The following is a 19,869-nucleotide window of genomic DNA, read 5'->3' on the forward strand; positions in this document are numbered from 1 at the left end:
TTGTTGCGAGTTTTCATGATTATTAAGCCAAGGCAATTCAAAACAAAGGCTTCTTCAAAAGGTCGATGCCCACGAGGGTCAAGAATTATCTGTGTCATGTGTGATCAATCAAAACATTATGTCTGCCATTAAGACAATGGCCAAAACCCAAGGAGTGTTGATATTTGTCATAACTTAACCTGATAGGACTCACAGACAAGACAAGTTATATCATTTTAACTTACGATAGACAAATCCTAGAATTTAAGTTTTTAAAAGAAATTAAAAAATCTTCATTTAATTAAACTTTAAAGCAGACAACAGATCATGAAGCTACTAATAACATCCGGTGTATTGTAAACAAACTCATCCACAAACTCTTTTATTCATCCTCAAAAATATATATCATAATTATACAACAATACATAGCTATTTATAGGAACAAGACAAAGAGTTGACATCATTTTCCGTGTATAGCCCCTTTATCGGGTTCAAATATGCTCGATCAGCCTAATTAAGCCTTGTAGAGCCTAATTTGACTCGATTCAACGTCGATTCATATTTAATTTCGTCAAATTAATTTGACCAAATTGAATTAAATCCAAATCAACTTAAATCAAGTTCGATTTGACCCTAATTTCAGCCCATTTAACTAAATCTGAGATCAATTTTAGTTTAATCAACTTTCCAACTAATTCAAACCCTTTTCTAAATAAAAAAAAAATGCATCGACGACCCCTATTTCCCTTGAGATTTGATGCCCGCCCTTGTTGCATTATCCAGTAGGGCCAGTTCCGTGATCGACTTTAGCAGGACCAGAAGCGGTAGAAGAGGCACAGAGGATCGCTCGCCCGGGACTCTCCCGGCTTTTCCCTCTCTGTTGGAAGAACGGGCCCAGAAAAAAAAAAAAAAAACCCTCCCTCTCTCGGTCTCCTCTCTGCCGCCGGTCTCCGACCCCGACGTCCGTGGGCGATCCAGCCGCCGAAGTTCTCCTCCCGTTGACCCTCTCCCAGCCGCAGGTTTGCTTCCTCCATTTATCTTATTTCCTTCCTTTTCCCTTTCTTCTCCCTTTTTCCCTCCTTTACTCTCCTTTTTCTTCATATTCATCTTCCTCCTCCTCCTCCTCCTTCTATCATCTTCTTTTTCTTCTTCCTATTCATCTTATTCTTCCTTCTTCTTCTTCTTCATCATCATCATCTCCTCTATCTCCTCCTCCTTCTATCCTCTTCTTTTTCTTCTTCCTATTCATCTTATTCTTCCTTCTTCTTCTTTTTCATCATCATCTTCTCTATCTCCTTCTCCTTATCCCCATATCTTCATACTAACCCCCCAAAAATCAGAAACTGATAATGTATAAATCTCCCATACAATCTGAAATATAAAGTTTGTTTGGATTTTCTGTTTGAAAAGCAGAAGTACGGGTATTCTCAATCACTATATTTATGTTGAATGATTGCTCTAGTTCCTTTCCTATAGTCTTGAATGATTGTGTTAATAATGCTCTGTTTCCTTTGTTCTCATATGTTAGTATTTGAGGTGATGTGAGTGATACGTAAAAACAAAAAAAGAAAAAAGATTCTTTCCTTTTAATGCTATATGTATGCTTAATATAGATCATGAATGTATTTTCTTTTCTTTTGGGCTTATGCATATCTAACTATAAAAGTTCATCAATTTGATTAGAAGGTATATAAACACATTCGAATTATAATGTCGTGTATGAACTCCGGAAGTTTATTGTTTGACCAAGCATGCAAATAAATGTGTTTATATCTCTATGTTATGTTCATATATTCAATAAAGGGTTTGAGTTACGATAACACTACATGTCATGCAAGAGTTTGTTATTACGATTGAATACATGTTTGCTATTTTGATATAGAATGATAGCTTATGGTCATAGCAAATCCATATTTATGCTTCACCTTGCATAAGATAACAAAGAGCGGAATATTTGACCGGGTTTTTTTTTTTTTTATGGATTGTCAAATGTCTTTTTATTCGAAAGCTCCATGCTCAAGTTTTATAGGCAATCTATTGTACTTTATTGGTGTGTAAAGTTGATTGGAAAATTTTTTCATGAAATATAATACCATGAATTCATAGTTCAATTTGATATATGCATACTTGATGTTATCTTTCTCAAACGCTATGTTTATACATACAACAAGAGGGTGAATTCGTGTTAATTTTCTTTCCTTCCTCTTATCTTTAACATGTACATTAAGATTTAAATGGTAAATGGAAATTAGTATTAGATAACACTCTTATTGTTTAAAAAAAATTCTTATGACTTTGTTATTTATGGTTGCAAATCAGATTTGATATGAAGTTTATATTTCTTACTAATGATGCTTCAAAATTCATTCTATATATACTTGTATCTTGAGCATGAATGAATAAGGTATGATTGGTAAGGTTTTGTGTCTAATGTCATAGCTAGTTTGAAAGAATGTGATGTATACAGATTGAAATGCCTTGCATGAATAGTGATCTAAACGAGATATTAAGTTTATGGATATTCCTTCACATTATGATGAGTCATATGTTGTGCATAGCGCTCATCTTAAAAAAAAAAAGATCGGCCGTACTTACATTTATTGTGTTTGCCCACACTGCTTAGCATGTTTCATCTCTATGAAAGATAGTTTAGTGTTGTAAGTAAAATTAGTATGAGGTATGTGGTGGATGGAAAACTTATTTATTTATTTATTTTTTACATTTGCATTATAAATGTTCGTCATTTGAAAACTAAAAAAAAAAAGAGAAACTTAAAGTGCTACTTTGTTTTCATTTAGTGCTCATGTGAAAGAGAAAGATGAACTTTTGAAAATAGATATTGTAGAAGTCATGAAGAGATGGTTTAAACATTGATGTTTCTTTGTTACTTCATATTTGTGCTTCATCTTTACAAGTGATTCTGATGATCTCTACAAAAGATATTCTGTTAGGTTATTTACATGTTTATATGATTCAAGATTAATTAGAAGCACATTTAATCCTAACCAAAATCAATCATGTTACAGTAAGATGTTTATATACACTCACGAATCTTAATACTGCATAGGTGCATAGGTGTTTAGTATTATGCAATGCTTGATAACCATTTACACAATCTTGTCTACTTTTTGCCTCAATCATGAATGTATATAGATTCAATGCAAAGATGTTTTGTTTATGTTGGAAATGAATGTATACATGCTAGCTTTCTATATTTTACTCCAATAAAAAAAATACATGTATGCATATGCAATGAATTTTATACATATTCTATATCAAACTGAATGTTGAATTTCATGCATCCGTTTTATACGAAAGCTATGTGTATGTTCAAATTTTATATACCACATTTGCATTTGGCATTGGAGTCTTATAGGTTTGTTGGAAGGTTTCTCATACATGTTTGAAACTATGTGGTTTAAGAGTTGGTGTTTATTTTAGCAAAATCTCACATGTTTCATGTATAATATATCTCTATATTCTACGTTAGCAGACCATTCACGTATTTCATGTAGATGTATATGTGCTGTGTTAGCAAACTTTCATATGCTTCTTGTGTAGTATTCTCCTACGTTGATTTTCCCTTACCTATGTTGATATGCTTTCATGTGCTTTATGTCCTTATGATTTATATTCATATGCCTTGTATATATCAGTAGTTATATGGAATTGATGTGAATATAAAATGGGAAATGTTAATTATGAAATGGGAATTACGTTGTTATTTGATTTTCCTCTCTCTCTCTCTCTCTCTCTCTCTCTCTCTCTCTCTCTCTTTGATTGTGCATCAAATCGGTTACATCAAGCATTACATTCATACATGTGTACTCATACTCTGATTGTATTATGATTCTTACATATATTTTCTCTTGTTGTTTGCGAGGGGTTCATGCATATGTCATTGGTTGGTGAGTCACACTTTCTTGGGCCTTATGGAAAGGCTCCTATATTTTGTCGGGGTATACGGATACACCTCGACACGTCACGATCAGGTATATTTTTTGTAACTTGTAAAGACTTCCTCATTGTATGCCGAATGGCTACATTAGCACACACATGATTGTTATTCTATGTTCCACCCAAATCATATGGCAGGAATGTATTAGTTATTAGCCATAGGGTGGTGCACTGTTGAAGCCTTGACTTTGTTGGCTAAGGCTTGCCCCCTTTGTGAAACTTAGAGTCATTCTTGTTCACCTAGGCCTGTAGTGTAGGCCCTTCTATTGTGTCAAGTGCATCGTTGTTTTCTCACACGAAGTGGGTCTCGCTAAGATAGTTTTCTTTGGGATTTTAAAATATTTAAATAATTTTAAAAATCATCTCTTAATGATATTCGAGCTTTTGAACGCTATTTTCCTTAAACATGTTAATAATATGAAAATATAATATAAAATGAGCTCTAGTATGTTAGGTAGTTTCATATGTTTGTGTGGTGTTATATATCTCCTTATAGGTAATGTGTTTAGTTTTGATATTTGAACCTAGAATAATACCATTTGTTTGATGTTTGAACTATTAAAAAATTAAATTGACTATGTTAATTGATTGAATATAACTAATGAACTCAATCAATCCTAACTTGATAATGAACTAACCAAAATGATAATCACACAAAAATCATTAAGTAACAAACAAAAATATGTTAAACAACAAGATGATTGCTGGGCAAACTCGGGTCTACAAGACTATTATATTAGCCCAAACAAGAGTAAAATAAACCTCATGGCTCTGATTTAACAACAACAATTATCAATCAACTTCAATAATCAGTAACAAATCATCAACAAACTAAACTTTTGCAATCTTCATTATGCTCAATTTAGAAGTAAACATGTATCAAACCTATAGGATTTTAAGGGTTAAGGTGATTAAAAAAATGTAATAAATATGTATATCTTTCACACGATCTAACCCGATGAAATTTTTATAGGCTGGACTACCTCAAGTTGCAGGACTACGTGTTCTAAGGAGGTCTTAGTCCTTGTGCTCGTTGTGATTATACCACGAACTGATTGACGATAAAATTTATTAAAATCCATAAAATTAGGAGAGCTTTAAATAAATTTCTATAAACTCATAAAACCACCATGAATCATAAATTGGATTAATATTTTAATTAACAATTTACTCTCTTTCAACTTTAAATTAATTAAAATCCCTTAATTGAATTGTAACTTTAAAAAATCATAAAAATTCAATAAAAAATAGAAGAATATAAAATAAATTCTTGTGAACTCTTAACATAATTATGAACAAAAGTCTATATTACTTAAGGCAAAATTAAAACAAAACAATAAAATCTTTTCACACAAACTTTCCAATACTTAAGGAAAATGCTAAACCACTAAAATTCTAAATTCAAATTAAAAATCCCTTAACTCTAAGCAAGCAAATTGAATATATTGGAGAAGCAAATGAACTTCAAGTTACACCTTAGTGCCATGACCTATGTAGATTTTTTTTTCATCTTTGTATATTTTCCTTTAATACATGTTAGGTATATAGGTTGAACTACCTCGAGCTGCGTGGCTACGTGTACTAAGGAGGCATTGGTTCTCATGATCGTTGTAACAACGTTATGCACCTCACAAATTAAGGGAGAAGGGTTTAAAAGATCTATATAAATTGTCCCCTTCAAAAAAAAAAAAAAAATTAAAGCCATCCTTAGGAACCTAACCCAACTCTTTAACCACCCAAATATCAAATTTTAAGTCTGATAGGAGCTTAATATATCTATAGGTAGAGAGTTTTCCATTCATATATTAATTCTTTAAAAGTAAATCTATCTTAGATATAAGAAGCTTAGGGCTTTTATGGTGGGTAATTGATTTAGCCCCACCTCGAGCCTTAGAACATTGAGAGAGGATTAACCGACCTTGCAACCTCATAACTCTTCCAGCCTTAGTTAGATGCAAGATTAATGATGTGCCCTTGCCCCCCACTTCTTTATAACTTTAGCGTATATTAGGACCTATACAATTGGGCTCATTATAACCTAATAATCAAAATTGTAACTCTAAAAAAAATCAAATAATAATTAAATCCATCACAAATGGTTAATCGGTTAAAGAGAATCATTTGGGTTAATAAATTAAATTATACAAAATTGATATTGCAACTTGAACCCTTTACCTAATTTGGGGTAGTTAGGTAACACTAATGTTGCACACACCTAAGTGATGGATAGGACATATTTTGTAAACATCATAGGATAGGGTGTAGTTAGGACTTAGGATAACATTTTTCACATTTTTTATTTTATATTTTACATTTGTAATGATGTGGTTATGCATTTCTGGCTTGGATTGTTTATGCTTGTTTTCTTTTTCTGTTTTGTGGATTGATGAGTGGTCATTTGCCCTTAAGTGGTTAGATTTTGTTAGATTTTTATAGAGATTTTTTTACAGGTGGCTACATTCTTAAGGGGCTAATATGAAATTATTATAAATGCGCTTTATAATAGGTACTACGAGAAATGCCATGTCTTTCGGAATGTGGTCTTAAGACTAGATCTGGATGTTTATATATAAAATATTTTAAATGTGCTAATATTTTTTTTGTAAAGAACTCATGTAATTTTCTTTTTCTAAATGTACTTTAGTTAGGGAAACTTTGTAGGTGTCAGGGTATTACAGAAGGAAGGAGGCCAAACAGGTGGTGATCGATCAAGGCCCCCCACATCATTTCATTTTTTTTATAGATTTATACTAAGTTGTAGTTATGGTAGAGCTCATCTACCTTTTTTTTATTTTCCTGGGGTGTATTGCATAACTCAAATGCATTTATGGCCTCTTATTATTATTCATTTGTTGATGATTGATGTGTTCACTACGATTGTGCACTAGAGCTGCATACTTTTTCTTAGGTTTCTTACTTTGTTTTGCTTGGGGGTGGCTCGAACGGAATCAACATTAGGCTTTTAGGATGTTAATTTTTCTACTAAGATAAAATTCTCTAAGCAAGATAAAAATGAATATAGGACTTAAAATCAATCAACGTTTTCAAAACTAATGCATGATTCCTCTTGAGTCATCCTTTAAAATGAAATTAATATTTTAAACCCAGCTCACTTCACAGTGACTACTCGCTAGTTCTGATTAGCCATACTCTCAATGCATAACCTGAGTCAATCATATAGATTTTTTCTTTATCACATAATGAGATAGTTCAATTTTGCATTACATAGTGCTATCCATGGTCGAGTTTGAGGCCCATTTCTCTTCTATGCCTCCCACCACTCTTGCATTTTCATATGATCGGATTACATGGATTTGAGATGCTAGATGGATTTTAGTTGATATCCCTTTTCGAGCAAGGTGATAAATTCAGGTCAGGCTGCTTAGATTCCTAGTGGAGTTTAGGTTATAAGTCACCTTGCTGTCTTGCATTAGTTAGGTCGGGGGCACTAGTAATTGGTGTACGATATATCTCTTATTGACCTAGGATCAAAAGTTGGCGGTATATGTATATCATCTCATACCTTATCGTTGGGTGGCTCTTCATTATTCGAAGGCTATAAAACCCACATATCTACGTCAAATTGATGACACTATTTTTATCTTTCTCTCATGCATGCTTCGTATGTGATGTCTCCTATGTTGTTTGCTCCCCTTCTGACTAGGCCGAGTGATTTCATGATCCTCATATGTTGAATAACCTGATTGAGCGTATATTTATTTAGATTAGGAAAGCCTAGAGATTACACTACTCGCCAAACCAAGAAGAGAATAAAATAACATTTTTAATCAAGAGTATTCTTAGGTTAAGGTCTAAGATGTAATTAACCACGGGGCTTGCACTCGTTAAAAACTGACACGCACATCAAATAACCCCACTCGAGCTGTTGTATCGAATGGGAGAAATCACGTGATTATCGAGTTATATATATTATTATCATTCTGTTAGACCGGTCCAGCCAATCCACATGGGATCGGCTCAGGCGGATAGAGGCGAAACTCTTCCGCTTCCTTGTACGCGCCGACCGAACCACAAATCCCACGGAGCGATTCAGGAAGGATTTTTGAGGGAGTTAGGAGAGAAATTTGAATGTAGGGGTTGTTTAGAGATTTCCGTTTGGATTGTATACATTAAATATTTTATTTTCCTAGGGTTAGGGCATCTTGAATTTGGCTGAAATTTGAGATCTCTTAGTTTTTTGGGGCTCTAGCGGCGTCTAGAGATTTGGGAGAGATAGATCCTCCTCTTGAATTGAGGATCAATTGTATCTTGTTATTTTCTTCCTTTCTATTTGGTTCTTGTAATAAAATTACTCTTTTTCTGGTTTTCTTTTGGAGTTTGGAAGAGTTTTTCTCGCAGTTTTTTTGAAATTGATAGAATTTACTTGAAATCTTTAAGTGTTTCCTATCACAATCAAGATGTGTAGGAGAAAGCTGCTATTTTCAATGATAATCGTATGTATAATTCCATATGCTCTTCCATTAGTCTGCTTTTATAGAGTGTAAAAACCTACATGATCGTTTTGTCCTTAAGGGCTTACAGTTATATATATATATATATATACTTCTAGTAAGGTTTAATACACCCTTGGACTCAAAACAAAGCCGGACCGGACGCTTGCTAGTCCAGTCTGGATGGGCTTTGCTTTAATAACCCGTTTGAATTGGGTGGAGGTTCAGCTCCTGCGTCATTCCCCCGGTCTTGAGAAGATTTCGCTGTACCATGGCTTTGAATGTTGGCTTCCATATAGCTCATTTGTTGTTCCTTGCCTTGTTGCTTTTGCATGGCATGTATCTTTGATTTGGAAGTCTCGGTCGAGTCATCATGGTGTGATAGATCTGCAACATTAAAAATAGGTGAGATTTGCAAATTTCCAGGTAGTTCAATTTGAAAGCATTATCATTAATGCATTTAAGGATACATAAGGGTCCCTCTGCTTTTGGCTGGAGCTTGTTGAATCTTCTGTTGGGGAATCTCTCTTTGCTTAATCTTATCTAGACTAAATCTCCTTCGTTAAAATGTTCAAATCGTCTATACTTGTTTGCTTGCTTTTGGTACTTAGCATTTTGTTTGAGAATTTGTTGTTGAACTTGCTTGTGAAGTTGTTGGATTTCTTTGACGCGGGCTTCAGCATCTGTGCTACGAACTGTAGAAGGGACAAGTGGTGTTAGTTCAAGGGGTCCCATAGGATTTTGTCCATAAACAATTTCAAATGGACTCTCGCCCGTCGTTTGATTATGGGATTTATTGTAAGCAAATTCTATTTGCCCCAGAATTTCATCCCATAAGCAAATGCTTTTTCCAACAAAACATCTTAGGAGGTTTCCCAAACTTATGTTAACTGCTTATGTTTGCCCATCTGTTTGGGGATGAGCAGTAGAACTGAATTGTAGCTTAGTTCCCAATTTATACCACAAGGTTCTTCAAAAATGGCCAAGGAAGTTGACATCTCGGTCATATGTGATTGTTTTGGGTATGCCATGCAATCTAACTATTTCATGAAAATAAAGTCTAGCCACATGAGAAGCATCCGAGGTTTTGTGGCATGATATGAAGTGTGTCATTTTTGAAAAACGGTCAACTACTACCATTATGGAATCCTTTTTCCGTTGGGTGAGAGGGAGTTCTAACACAAAATCCATGCTGACATCTGTCCATGGTGAGTTGGGTACAGGTAGGGGTAGATAAAGGCCAGTATTGTGTTGTGTTGTTTTGACCATTTTACAAATATTGCATCGCTGAATATATCGATTCACATCTCTATCTAAGGAAGGCCAATAGAAATTTTCTTGAATCATAGCAATGGTTTTGTCTCTACCAAAATGGCCGGATAGTCCTCCGTCATGATTTTCAAAAATAATAACTTCTCGCATGGAATATTGGGGTATGCATAGTCTATTCCCTTGAAATAGATAACCTTGTTGGATATGGAAGAGTTTGTATGGTTGAAGTTGACATTGCTACCATATCTTGAAAAAATCATGATCTTTTTCGTATAATTCCTTCAGGACCTCAAATCCAATAATTTTTAATTGTAATGTATTTAGCAGCATGAACCGTCGGCTAAGGGCATCGGCTACTTGATTTGAGGATCCAGATTTGTACTTTAGGGAGTAGTGAAAAGAAGATGGATATTCAACCCATTTAGCAAGTCTCCCATTGAGCTTGCTTTGGTATTGCATATGCTTGAGGGACTGGTGACCCGTAAAAAGAGCAAACTCTTGCCCTAGTAGGTAGTGGCTCCAATATTGCAATGCTTTGACAATGGCGTAGAATTATTTGTTGTAAGTTGAGTATTTTTGGCGAGATTCATCTAGCTTTTCACTGAAATAGGCTATAGGATGTCCTCCTTGACTTAATACAGCTCCTATGCCATTCTGAGATGCATCACATTCAACTTCAAAGACTTGAGACAAATTTGGGAGTGTGAGAATCGGAGCTGATTGTATCAGGTTTTTGAGTTGTTCGAAACTGTCGTGAGCTTCCTTGGACCACTCAAAGTGCGGTTTCTTGAGAATTTCGGTGAGGGGAGCTGCAGTGGAGCTGAAGTTCTTAATGAACCGATGGTAAAAAGATGCCAACCTGTGGAATCGTCGGATGTCATTTATAGAGTTTGGTGTTGGCCATTAAATGGATTTAACCTTGTCATAATCCATTTTTGAGTCCTGCTGGTGAGATGACAAAGCCCAAGAACTTGATGGTGTTCACTAGGAATTCACATTATAGCGAACATGCGTTGCTCTAACAGTATTTGAAAAACTTTTTTCAGAAGTTGTAAACGTTCCTCCTTGTTATGGCTGTAAATCAAAATGTCATCAAAATAAATAACAAGAAATTTATTTAAGAAGGAACGAAAAACCTGATTCCTAAGATGCATGAAGGTACTAGGTGCGTTGGATAATCCGAATGGCATTACAATCCACTAATATAGTCCATCTCTTGTCTTGAATGTTGTTTTCCATTCGTCGCCCGGTCTCATTCTGATTTGATGGTAGCCGCTTCTAAGATCTAATTTAGAAAAGACACAAGCACCACTTAGTTTATCAAATAAATCGTCTACACGGTGAATAGGAAACCTGTACTTGATGGTGATTTTCTTAATGGCCCGGCAATCGATACACCTACGCCATGTGCCATCTTTCTTGGGAACTAGCAGAGCTGGTACGACGCAGGGACTGGCACTAGGTCTCACAAAGCTTGCATTTATCAGTTCTTCTACTTGCCTTTGTAACTCCTCATATTTTTGCGGAGACATTCGGTAAGCAGGCCTATTAGGAATAACGAATCCTGATAAAAAATCGATGGCATGTTGAATCTCTCGAATGGGCGGCAAACCCTTCGGAAGCTTGTCAGGAAAAATTTGAATGAACTCTTGCATAAGAGGATGTATTTTCGGTGGATGCTGTTTTTGGATATCATTTTCGGTCATTAGAAGTAACATAAATCCAATTTGTGCCTTGTTAATGGACTGAACGAACAAGGTGGCGGATTCGGTTTCAGGTGGAGGCGGATGAAGTCGTTTATCAGCTTGTCCCTATAGTTCTTTGGCTTGGGTATCATTGAATGGTGCTAATACCAAGGTTCGACCATTATGTTGAAAGGAATAAGTATTATGAAACCCATTATGGATCGTTCTTCGGTCAAATTGACATGGCCTGCCCAACCACATGTGACATGCATCCATGGGTACTACATCACAAAGAACTTGTTCTTGAAAATCCTTGCCCATAGAGAATTGAATCGGGCATAGTCGGTTGAGTTCAATTTCGTTGCCCTTCTTTAGCCAGACTAGTTTATATGGCTGGGGATGTAATTGTGTTGCCAGGTGTAGTTTCTCTATCATTAAAGAAGATACCACATTTTCGCAACTTCCATTGTCGATGATTAGATTACAGACTTTGCCTTGGACGGTGCATCTTGTCATGAAAATATTATGCCGCAACCACTTGTGTTCAGGTTCATAATGAATATTCAAAAGGCGCCTGACTACGAGCTGTTCTCCGTCATCTGCATGTATGATTTGTTCAATCTCCTGCGAATTGTTTGCATCTTCTTCACATGGATCTTCATCAGGGGAAATTTCTTCTACTTATGCGACCAATCACCTTGTGGGGAAATTAGCTGCGATGTGGCCGAACCCATGACATTTAAAACATTTTCTAGCGGAAAACAAACTGGCGGTGGGATTATTCGTGGTCAAATGTGGATGGACTGAACCCATGGCCACGTTTGGTGGGGTGTTTCTTCGATCTGGTCTGGGACCATTTAAGCTACTGGTTCCTGACAGTTGGTCTCCAATGGGGTTTCTTCGTTTTCCTTGCTTCAATTATTTTTCCACCTTTAAAGAGAGGTTAATTACATCGGCCAGGTCCAGTGAGGCTGGAGTTGGACAATGTTTGATATAGATGAGTTCAATCCTCCCAAGAATCTCGCGATCGTGTTTTCTTCCGGTTCTTCCAATTGGCACTTGAGACCCAATTGTTCAAATTCTGCAGCGTACCCTTCTACTGTTAGCTCGTGCTGTTGTTGATTATGTAGCTGTAGGAACATATCTTGGCGGTATTGCATAGGCACGAACTTCTTTTGAAGTTCTTTGGTCACCTTTGCCCATGTCGTGATCTTCGACTTGCCTTCTCTTTGGCGGGATCATTTTAGATTCTCCCACCATAACGATGCATTTCCTTTAAGCTTGATGGCTATGAGCTTGACAATGCGTTCTTGCGGAATTTCTTTGTAATCAAGTATTCGTTCAACGATATGTAACCAATTGATGAATTCGTTTGGATCCAATCTTCCTTCAAATTCGGGAAGATCAAGGCGTATGCCAAAGTCTTGAACATGTCTTCGTGGTTCGTGGCGGAGGTACCTTAAAGGAATGTCATCTTCTCCGCTTGATCCTTCATGATGAAAAGGATTTTCATCGGCCTCTTCTGGTTGCGGTTCTTCGACTTCATTTTGTGTCTCTCCTTGTTGACTGACTTCGACAGCGGCCAAACGATCTTGTAATCTTTGGATCTCCCTTCTTAGTTCTTCAATGGTTTGTTCTTGGTTTCTTGGGGCTCCTCTCCTTGGCGGTATGTTCGTGGGTGATGAACGCCAAAATCCACCGGAGGAAGAACAATGTCCGTCCGCCCCTAACCTTTGCAGCAAGAAAGCAAGAGTTTTCGATGTAAAGATCTCTTTACCTGGTTAGCTCTGATTCCAGATGACACCGTGCGGAATCCTCAAACAGCGAGGTGAAGGCATTAACAAGAAAAACGAGAGAAAGAAAAGCCATGGGGAAAGAAAAGAAGAACTTTATTGAGCGGCAAGAACACCACCTGGCTGCCAACCCAGGTTACAGGCACTCATGGACTGAATGCGGGAAAGAAAACATAATGCAAAACTCTGTTCGTCCTGAAGGGCTTACAGCTATATATATAGACTTCTAATAAGGTTTAATACACCCTTGGACTCAAAACAAAGCCGGACCGGACGCTGCTAGTCCGGTCTGGATGGGCTTTGCTTTAATAACCCATTTGAATTGGGTGGAGGTTCAGCTCTTGCGTCACATACTCCCCAAGAAGTGAGTCCTCTATTTGATCTTGTGGCGGCTATCCCAGAGAGGATTAAAACAAAAAAAGAAATATGAAGTTCCATTATTTTTTTTGTTCCTTCATCCAGTGCTGCCCTGTGGGAGTTCTCATCTGCGTTTTCACCTTCAATAGTTGGTCCTAAAAGCTTATGTCATGCTTTTCGGATTCACAGCTGAACTTGAAGGTTCAAAAGCATACTTGTTATTTGTTTACCTTTTCTTATGCATTCATATTGCAAGTCGCTATTTCTACCATCTCTTTTATCTTGTTGCCCTAAAATTTTTAATCTCTCACTTATTGTTTACATTTAACCATTGATGTTTATAAAACAATTCTTAGCTCCTATCACATCTTTTTTTTTAGATTTTTTTTGTTATTCTTTTTGTTGTTGTTGTTGAATGCTATTGTGGAGAACTCTTTGTTTTGGATGTCAATGTATGTTGCTTGCTGGAATGATCTTGGTGTTTCTGTTGATGCTTCTCTATTGATTGATGTATTATTATTATTTTGCTTAATCAAGTTTGCAGAAGAGATCTTATTCATTTTTTGGTTCTTTCAGATCTAAATTTTCTTAAATGTGCATTTGCAACATTTCTTTGCATCAATCTTGGGGTTCTGAACATTACTGTTGCATCAAATGGCCTGTTTTTTCATGTTATTTTATTTTATTTTTGTTTTTACTGCAACATAAATAAATTGTTGATTAATGAATTTGGTGTCATGCCAGGAATTTAAGTTATCATGAGAGAGACTCTTAATTAACAAACATGTTCTCTGCTACCATAGTTAATAGACTTTGATAGTTTGATTTAATGAACATGCTCCCTACTATCCTATTTTGTTAGTGATATTACAATACACAAAAATCTCTATAGTTATATATATATATATATATATATATAATAGATTTTCTTGCTTTATTGTTAGGTCAAAATTTTTCCCTTGTGTTTGACATCCTTTTTGCACGCTTACACCCTATGTTGCACCGATACGGATACGGCGACACGGATACGACATGATACGGATACCTTGGTACCATTCGGTACCCCTCTATACCGAGCAATACCGAGCGGTACCGAGCAATACCGAGCGGTACCGAGCAATACCGAGCGGTACCGAGCAATACCGAGCGGTACCGAGCAATACCGAGTGGTACCATTCGGTACCCCTCTATACCGAGCAATACCGAGCGGTACCGAGCAATACCGAGCGGTACCGAGCAGTACCGAGTTCCAGTACCGTACTGAGTAGTACCGAGCAATACCGAGTTACAGTACCGAGCGGTATCGAGTTCCAATACCGAGTGGTATTGAGTTTCAATACCGAGCAGTACTGAGTTCCAGTACCGCTCGGTATCAAGCAGTACCGAGCAATACTGAGTTCCAGTACCGTTCGGTACCAAGCGGTACCGAGTACCGAGTTTCGATGCCAAGCCTATGATTAAGAAAACGAAGAACGAAGAAAACGAACCTTCACTGCTCACGTCGCCTTCACTGTTCGCGTTGTCGAGCCGCTCCGTCGACAAAGGATGATCCTATCGACTTTAATGCTCGCGTCGTCAACCCTCTTTGTCGATAAAGGATGATATTGTTTGCTTCTATGCTCGCGTCATCGAGCCGCTCCTTCAACTATAACGAAGAAGATGAGCACTTGTGTGGAAACGAAAAACCTAGCTCTTTGAAATGTTTCAGCCGCATAAATGAATATGGATATTGAGAGGAAACGCCGAAAAGCCGAAATGAATAGGATAAATTGCGGCTTCACTTTTTTTTTTTTTCGTTTTTTTAATAGGACACGTGTGTCGGATACTCGTGTCCAGTTAAATTTAAATAATATTTTAATTGGACACGGCAAAGTCGTATCCGACACGTATCCGTGCCGTATTGGAGGCGTATCCGTATCCGACACGTGTCCGATACAACATGCCTAGTAAATAGGAGTATCCGTGCAACATAGCTTACACCTTTAGGTCTGTTTGATTTGAAGCAAATGGAAGAAAGAAAATGAAAATGATAAAAGGAATTGGAGTTGGTTTTATCCCCCTTTTTGGTTGAGGAGAACTTGAATGAAGAAAGTTTTTACGTTGTTTTTTGAGAAGAAATTTTGATTTTGTTTCATAAGAGGAGATATGCGACTCTCATTGATGGTTTGATAATATTTTCTACTAGAGTTAAAAAAAGGAATTATCAATGGAAAAAAAAAACATTGATTGCATTTCCTATAGTTCCAATTACCTTAAGATTTACATTGGAACCAAACAACTAACATGAAGTTTTGTAGTAAAGTGAATTTACATTACCTCAAATTCCTTCAAACCAAACACAACGTTAGACTTTATTATTTCTCGAAGGTTGAATTCCTTGCAAATAATATTATGCATGTATTACCTGCCGAATTTCAAGCGTCTTCAAAGACCTATTCTTCTTTTTTATTTTGGTAGCAAGGCAATTGTGTTTTGAATTGGCTAGATTACAAATAACCCTTACTATACTAATAATTTTAAATTTTTTTGGTTGGGCAATTGCCCCCCTCACCACTACACAGTTCCGCCTCTATTTGAATCCTTTGCCTTAAATATTACATTTTTTTAACTGCTATATGCTGGAACTGTTATGTACAGAATTTTATTTGATGGCTCCAATGGCTGATTATAGAAATGGTAGCACAAAACCTCCAGCATCTGGATCTGCTGGTGCCTACACAATTGATGTTGGTAACTTCAGCATTCGGATGAAAGTGTTTTATACTCACTGGCGGGAACATAAGCCTGATCTTTGGGGTGCTTCAGACTCTATTGCAATTGCAACACCCCCTCCTTCTGATGATATTCGATATCTAAAATCCTCAGCATTGCATATCTGGTTGTTTGGATATGAATTTCCAGAAACAATTATGGTTTTCATGAACAAGAAGATCCATTTCTTATGCAGTCCGAAGAAGGCTGCTGTCCTGGAATCTGTGAAAAGATCTGCTAAAGATGCTGTTGATGCTGATGTCATAATTCATGTCAAGCAAAAAAGTGACGATGTATCTGTTTTGATCGATGGCTTATTAAATGCTATTCATTCTGAATCAGAAAAACCTATTATTGGTAGAATTCAACGAGAAGAAGCTGAAGGGAAGCTCGTGGAAAGCTGGCTGGAGAAGTTGGCTAGCTCTAACGTACAGCTTTCTGACATCACGGCTGGGTTTTCTGAATTGTTTGCTATCAAGGATGCTTCTGAGCTTAACTGTGTGAGAAAAGCAGCATATCTAACTTCAACCGTGATGAAAAATTTTGTGGTTCCGAAGCTTGAGCAGACTATAGATGAGGAGAAGAAAGTCTCGCATTCAGTTCTTATGGAAGAGACGGAGAAGGCAATTCATGACCCTGTTAAATTGAAGGTCAAGCTGAAGTCTGAAAATGTTGATATATGCTACCCGCCAATTCTTCAGAGTGGGGGAAAGTTTGATCTGAGGCCAAGCGCATCATGCAATGATGATAATCTCTACTACGAATCGGCTAGTGTGATTTTATGTGCATTAGGGGCACGCTATGGCAGCTATTGCTCAAATATTGCAAGGACTTTTCTTATTGATGCTAATCCTAAACAGAGCAAAGCATATGAGGTTCTTCTCAAGGCCCATAATGCTGCCATCAATGCATTGAAGCCTGGGAACAGGCTCAGTTCTTCTTACAAAGCTGCTGTCACAGTTGTTGAGAATGAGGCCCCTGAGCTTCTTCCAAATCTGTCCAAGACGGCAGGGACTGGGATTGGTCTTGAATTCCGTGAATCCGGATTGACCTTGAATGCAAGAAATGATCACATGGTGAACCCGGGAATGGTTTTTAATGTCTCTCTTGGATTTCAGAACCTGCAATCCCAGACAAACAACCCAAAAACTGAAACATTCTCTCTGCTTTTGGCTGATACAATTATTGTTGTGAGTGAGAAGCCTCCTGAAGTCTTGACTTCAATTTGTTCCAAGGCTGTTAAAGATATTGCTTATTCTTTCAATGAAGATGATGAGGAGCAACCCAAAATGGAATCTGAGACCAGTATCGCCGAGTCCGTCTTATCCAAGGCATCCTTGAGGTCAGATAAGCATGATATATCGAAGGAAGAGTTGCGGAGGCAGCACCAAGCAGAACTTGCCAGGCAGAAGAATGAGGAAACAGCTAGGAGGCTGGCCGGTGGCGGTTCTGTTGCTGGGAATGCTCGTGGACCCATGAAAACATCAAGTGAGTTGACGACCTACAAAAACGTCAGTGATCTGCCATATGCCAAGGAATTTATGATCCAGGTGGATCAGAAGAATGAGGCTGTCCTTATCCCAATTTTTGATTCTATTGTGCCTTTTCATGTGTCAACTATCAAGAGTGTTACCAGCAATCAAGATAACCGAACATCCACTGTTCGCATAATATTCAATGTTCCGGGGACCCCATTTGCTCCTCATGATGCCAACACCCTCAAGCACCAAGGTGCTATATTTTTGAAAGAGGCAAGTTTCCGTTCGAAGGACATGAGACATAGCAGTGAAGTTGTGCAGTTAATTAAGACCCTGAGGAGGCAAGTAGCATCAAGGGAGTCGGAGAGAGCTGAGAGGGCTACTCTAGTTACTCAGGAGAAACTTCAACTTGCTGGTAACAGGATGAAACCAATAAGATTGCTGGATCTGTCGATACGGCCTGCATTCCCCGGCCGCGGTAGAAAGCTCACTGGAGCTTTGGAAGCTCATATTAATGGTTTCCGTTATTCTACTTCTAAAATTGATGAACGAGTGGATATCATGTATGGAAATATAAAGCACGCCTTTTTTCAGCCTGCAGAGAGAGAGATGATAACGCTCCTGCATTTCCGCTTGCATAATCACATCATGGTGGGCAACAAGAAGACCTTAGATATTCAGTTTTATGTGGAGGTGATGGATGTGGTTCAGACACTTGGTGGTGGAAGAAGATCAGCCCTTGATCCTGATGAGATTGAGGAAGAGCAGCGGGAGAGGGATCGGAAAAACAAAATAAACCTGGAATTCCAGAACTTCGTTAATAAGGTGCATGATCACTGGGGGCAACAACAATTCAGAGATCTAGATCTTGAGTTTGATCAGCCACTCAGAGAGCTTGGATTCCATGGAGTTCCTCATAAAGCTTCATCCTTCATTGTTCCGTCTTCAAGCTGTTTGGTTGAACTGATTGAGACGCCACCTCTAGTAATTACCTTGAGTGAAATTGAAATTGTTAATTTGGAGAGGGTGGGCCTTGGGCAGAAGAGCTTCGACATGGCCATTGTGTTCAAGGATTTTAGCAAGGATGTATTCCGCATAGATTCAATTCCTTCATCTTCTCTCGACGGAGTCAAGGAATGGCTAGATACTACTGATATCAAGTACTATGAGAGCAGGCTGAACTTGAACTGGCGACCTATTCTGAAAACCATTACCGATGATCCTGAAAAGTTCATTGAAGATGGTGGGTGGGAGTTTCTCAATTTGGAAGCCAGTGATTCAGATTCAGACGCATCCCAGGAATCAGATCACGGGTACGCGCCCTCCGATGTGGATGTGGAATCTGAATCTGATGATGAAGCTAGTGATAGTGAATCCCTCGTGGAGTCAGAGGATGATGAAGAGGATGATTCAGAGGAGGATTCTGAAGAGGACAAGGGGAAGACATGGGAGGAACTGGAGAAGGAGGCGAGCAGAGCTGATAGGGAGCAAGGTGGCGAGTCGGACAGCGAAGAGGAGAGAAAATGGAGGAAGGCAAAAGCTCTAGGAAAATCACGCATTCCCGATAGAAGAGTTTCGAAAGGTGCTCCTCCCAAGAGGGCAAAGCTTCGGTAACGTGGTTAGTGAATACTTATTTTGAATGTCTTTAGCTGTTCAGGTGATCTTATATTATACAGTTATCATTCAGTTTTCATTCCTCCAAGATAGTTTGTGCTTTTGCAGCTTTATCCATCTCTATTGTTTCTGGCCGAATTTTGTAATTTGCGTCAATCTTCCCACAACTTTGTTGTATCATCTTCATCAGAACTTCGGAACGGATTTTGTTATAGTTACCGTTATACTTACTACCAATTTGTTAAGACTCGTTTTGTTGTGCATCCTTTATACTTAATGTACTCATTCATGTTTTGCGGAAAAATTATTAGGTGCGGAGTGTGCACCGTCCGCACAAGTACTAGGTACCTACAGTGCTACCTAGCTACGTACCCAGTGCTTGTGCGGACGGTTCTCCCCGTCCGCACTCTGTACCTAATAATCTGTGTTTTGCGGAAAAAATATTAGGTGTTTGCTGTTATTTGAATATTTAATATTTATCATTTTCTTACCATTGGGATTTCCTTTGGACAGTTATTTTATTGTTTTTTAA

General features: G+C 37.7%; 1 protein-coding gene across 4 annotated transcripts; it reads left to right on the forward strand.

The window, feature by feature from the left end:
- The first annotated feature begins 785 nt into the window (after nucleotides 1-785).
- LOC110109897 (FACT complex subunit SPT16-like) lies at nucleotides 786-19,586 on the forward strand. Of its 4 annotated transcripts, none has more exons than XM_028701219.1 (3): nucleotides 786-999; nucleotides 3,140-3,145; nucleotides 16,129-19,586. In XM_028701219.1, the coding sequence occupies exon 3, from the start codon at nucleotides 16,143-16,145 to the stop codon at nucleotides 19,335-19,337; it is 3,195 nt and encodes a 1,064-aa protein (XP_028557052.1). In that variant the 5' UTR covers nucleotides 786-999; nucleotides 3,140-3,145; nucleotides 16,129-16,142; the 3' UTR covers nucleotides 19,338-19,586. The 4 variants fall into 4 exon arrangements, with proteins under 4 accessions (XP_028557052.1, XP_020696766.1, XP_028557051.1 ...); XM_028701218.1 differs by lacking the exon at nucleotides 786-999 and adding an exon at nucleotides 15,361-15,367 and having other exon boundaries at nucleotides 1,946-3,971; XM_020841107.2 differs by lacking the exon at nucleotides 3,140-3,145 and having other exon boundaries at nucleotides 786-998; nucleotides 16,132-19,586.
- The last annotated feature ends 283 nt before the right edge of the window (nucleotides 19,587-19,869 follow it).

Source organism: Dendrobium catenatum, unplaced genomic scaffold (genome assembly GCF_001605985.2).
Source record: "Dendrobium catenatum unplaced genomic scaffold, ASM160598v2 fragScaff_scaffold_1651, whole genome shotgun sequence".
Taxonomy (NCBI): Eukaryota; Viridiplantae; Streptophyta; class Magnoliopsida; order Asparagales; family Orchidaceae; genus Dendrobium; species Dendrobium catenatum.

What these genes read in the sequence shown, in the direction of transcription:
- LOC110109897 (XM_028701217.1), top strand. Translation starts at nt 3,869, where the DNA reads ATGCATATGTCATTGGTTGGTGAGTCACACTTTCTTGGGCCTTATGGA. An exon ending in CCTCGACACGTCACGATCAG is followed by an intron (nt 3,972 to 16,131) that starts GTATATTTTTTG and finishes TGTTATGTACAG; the next exon opens with AATTTTATTTGATGGCTCCA.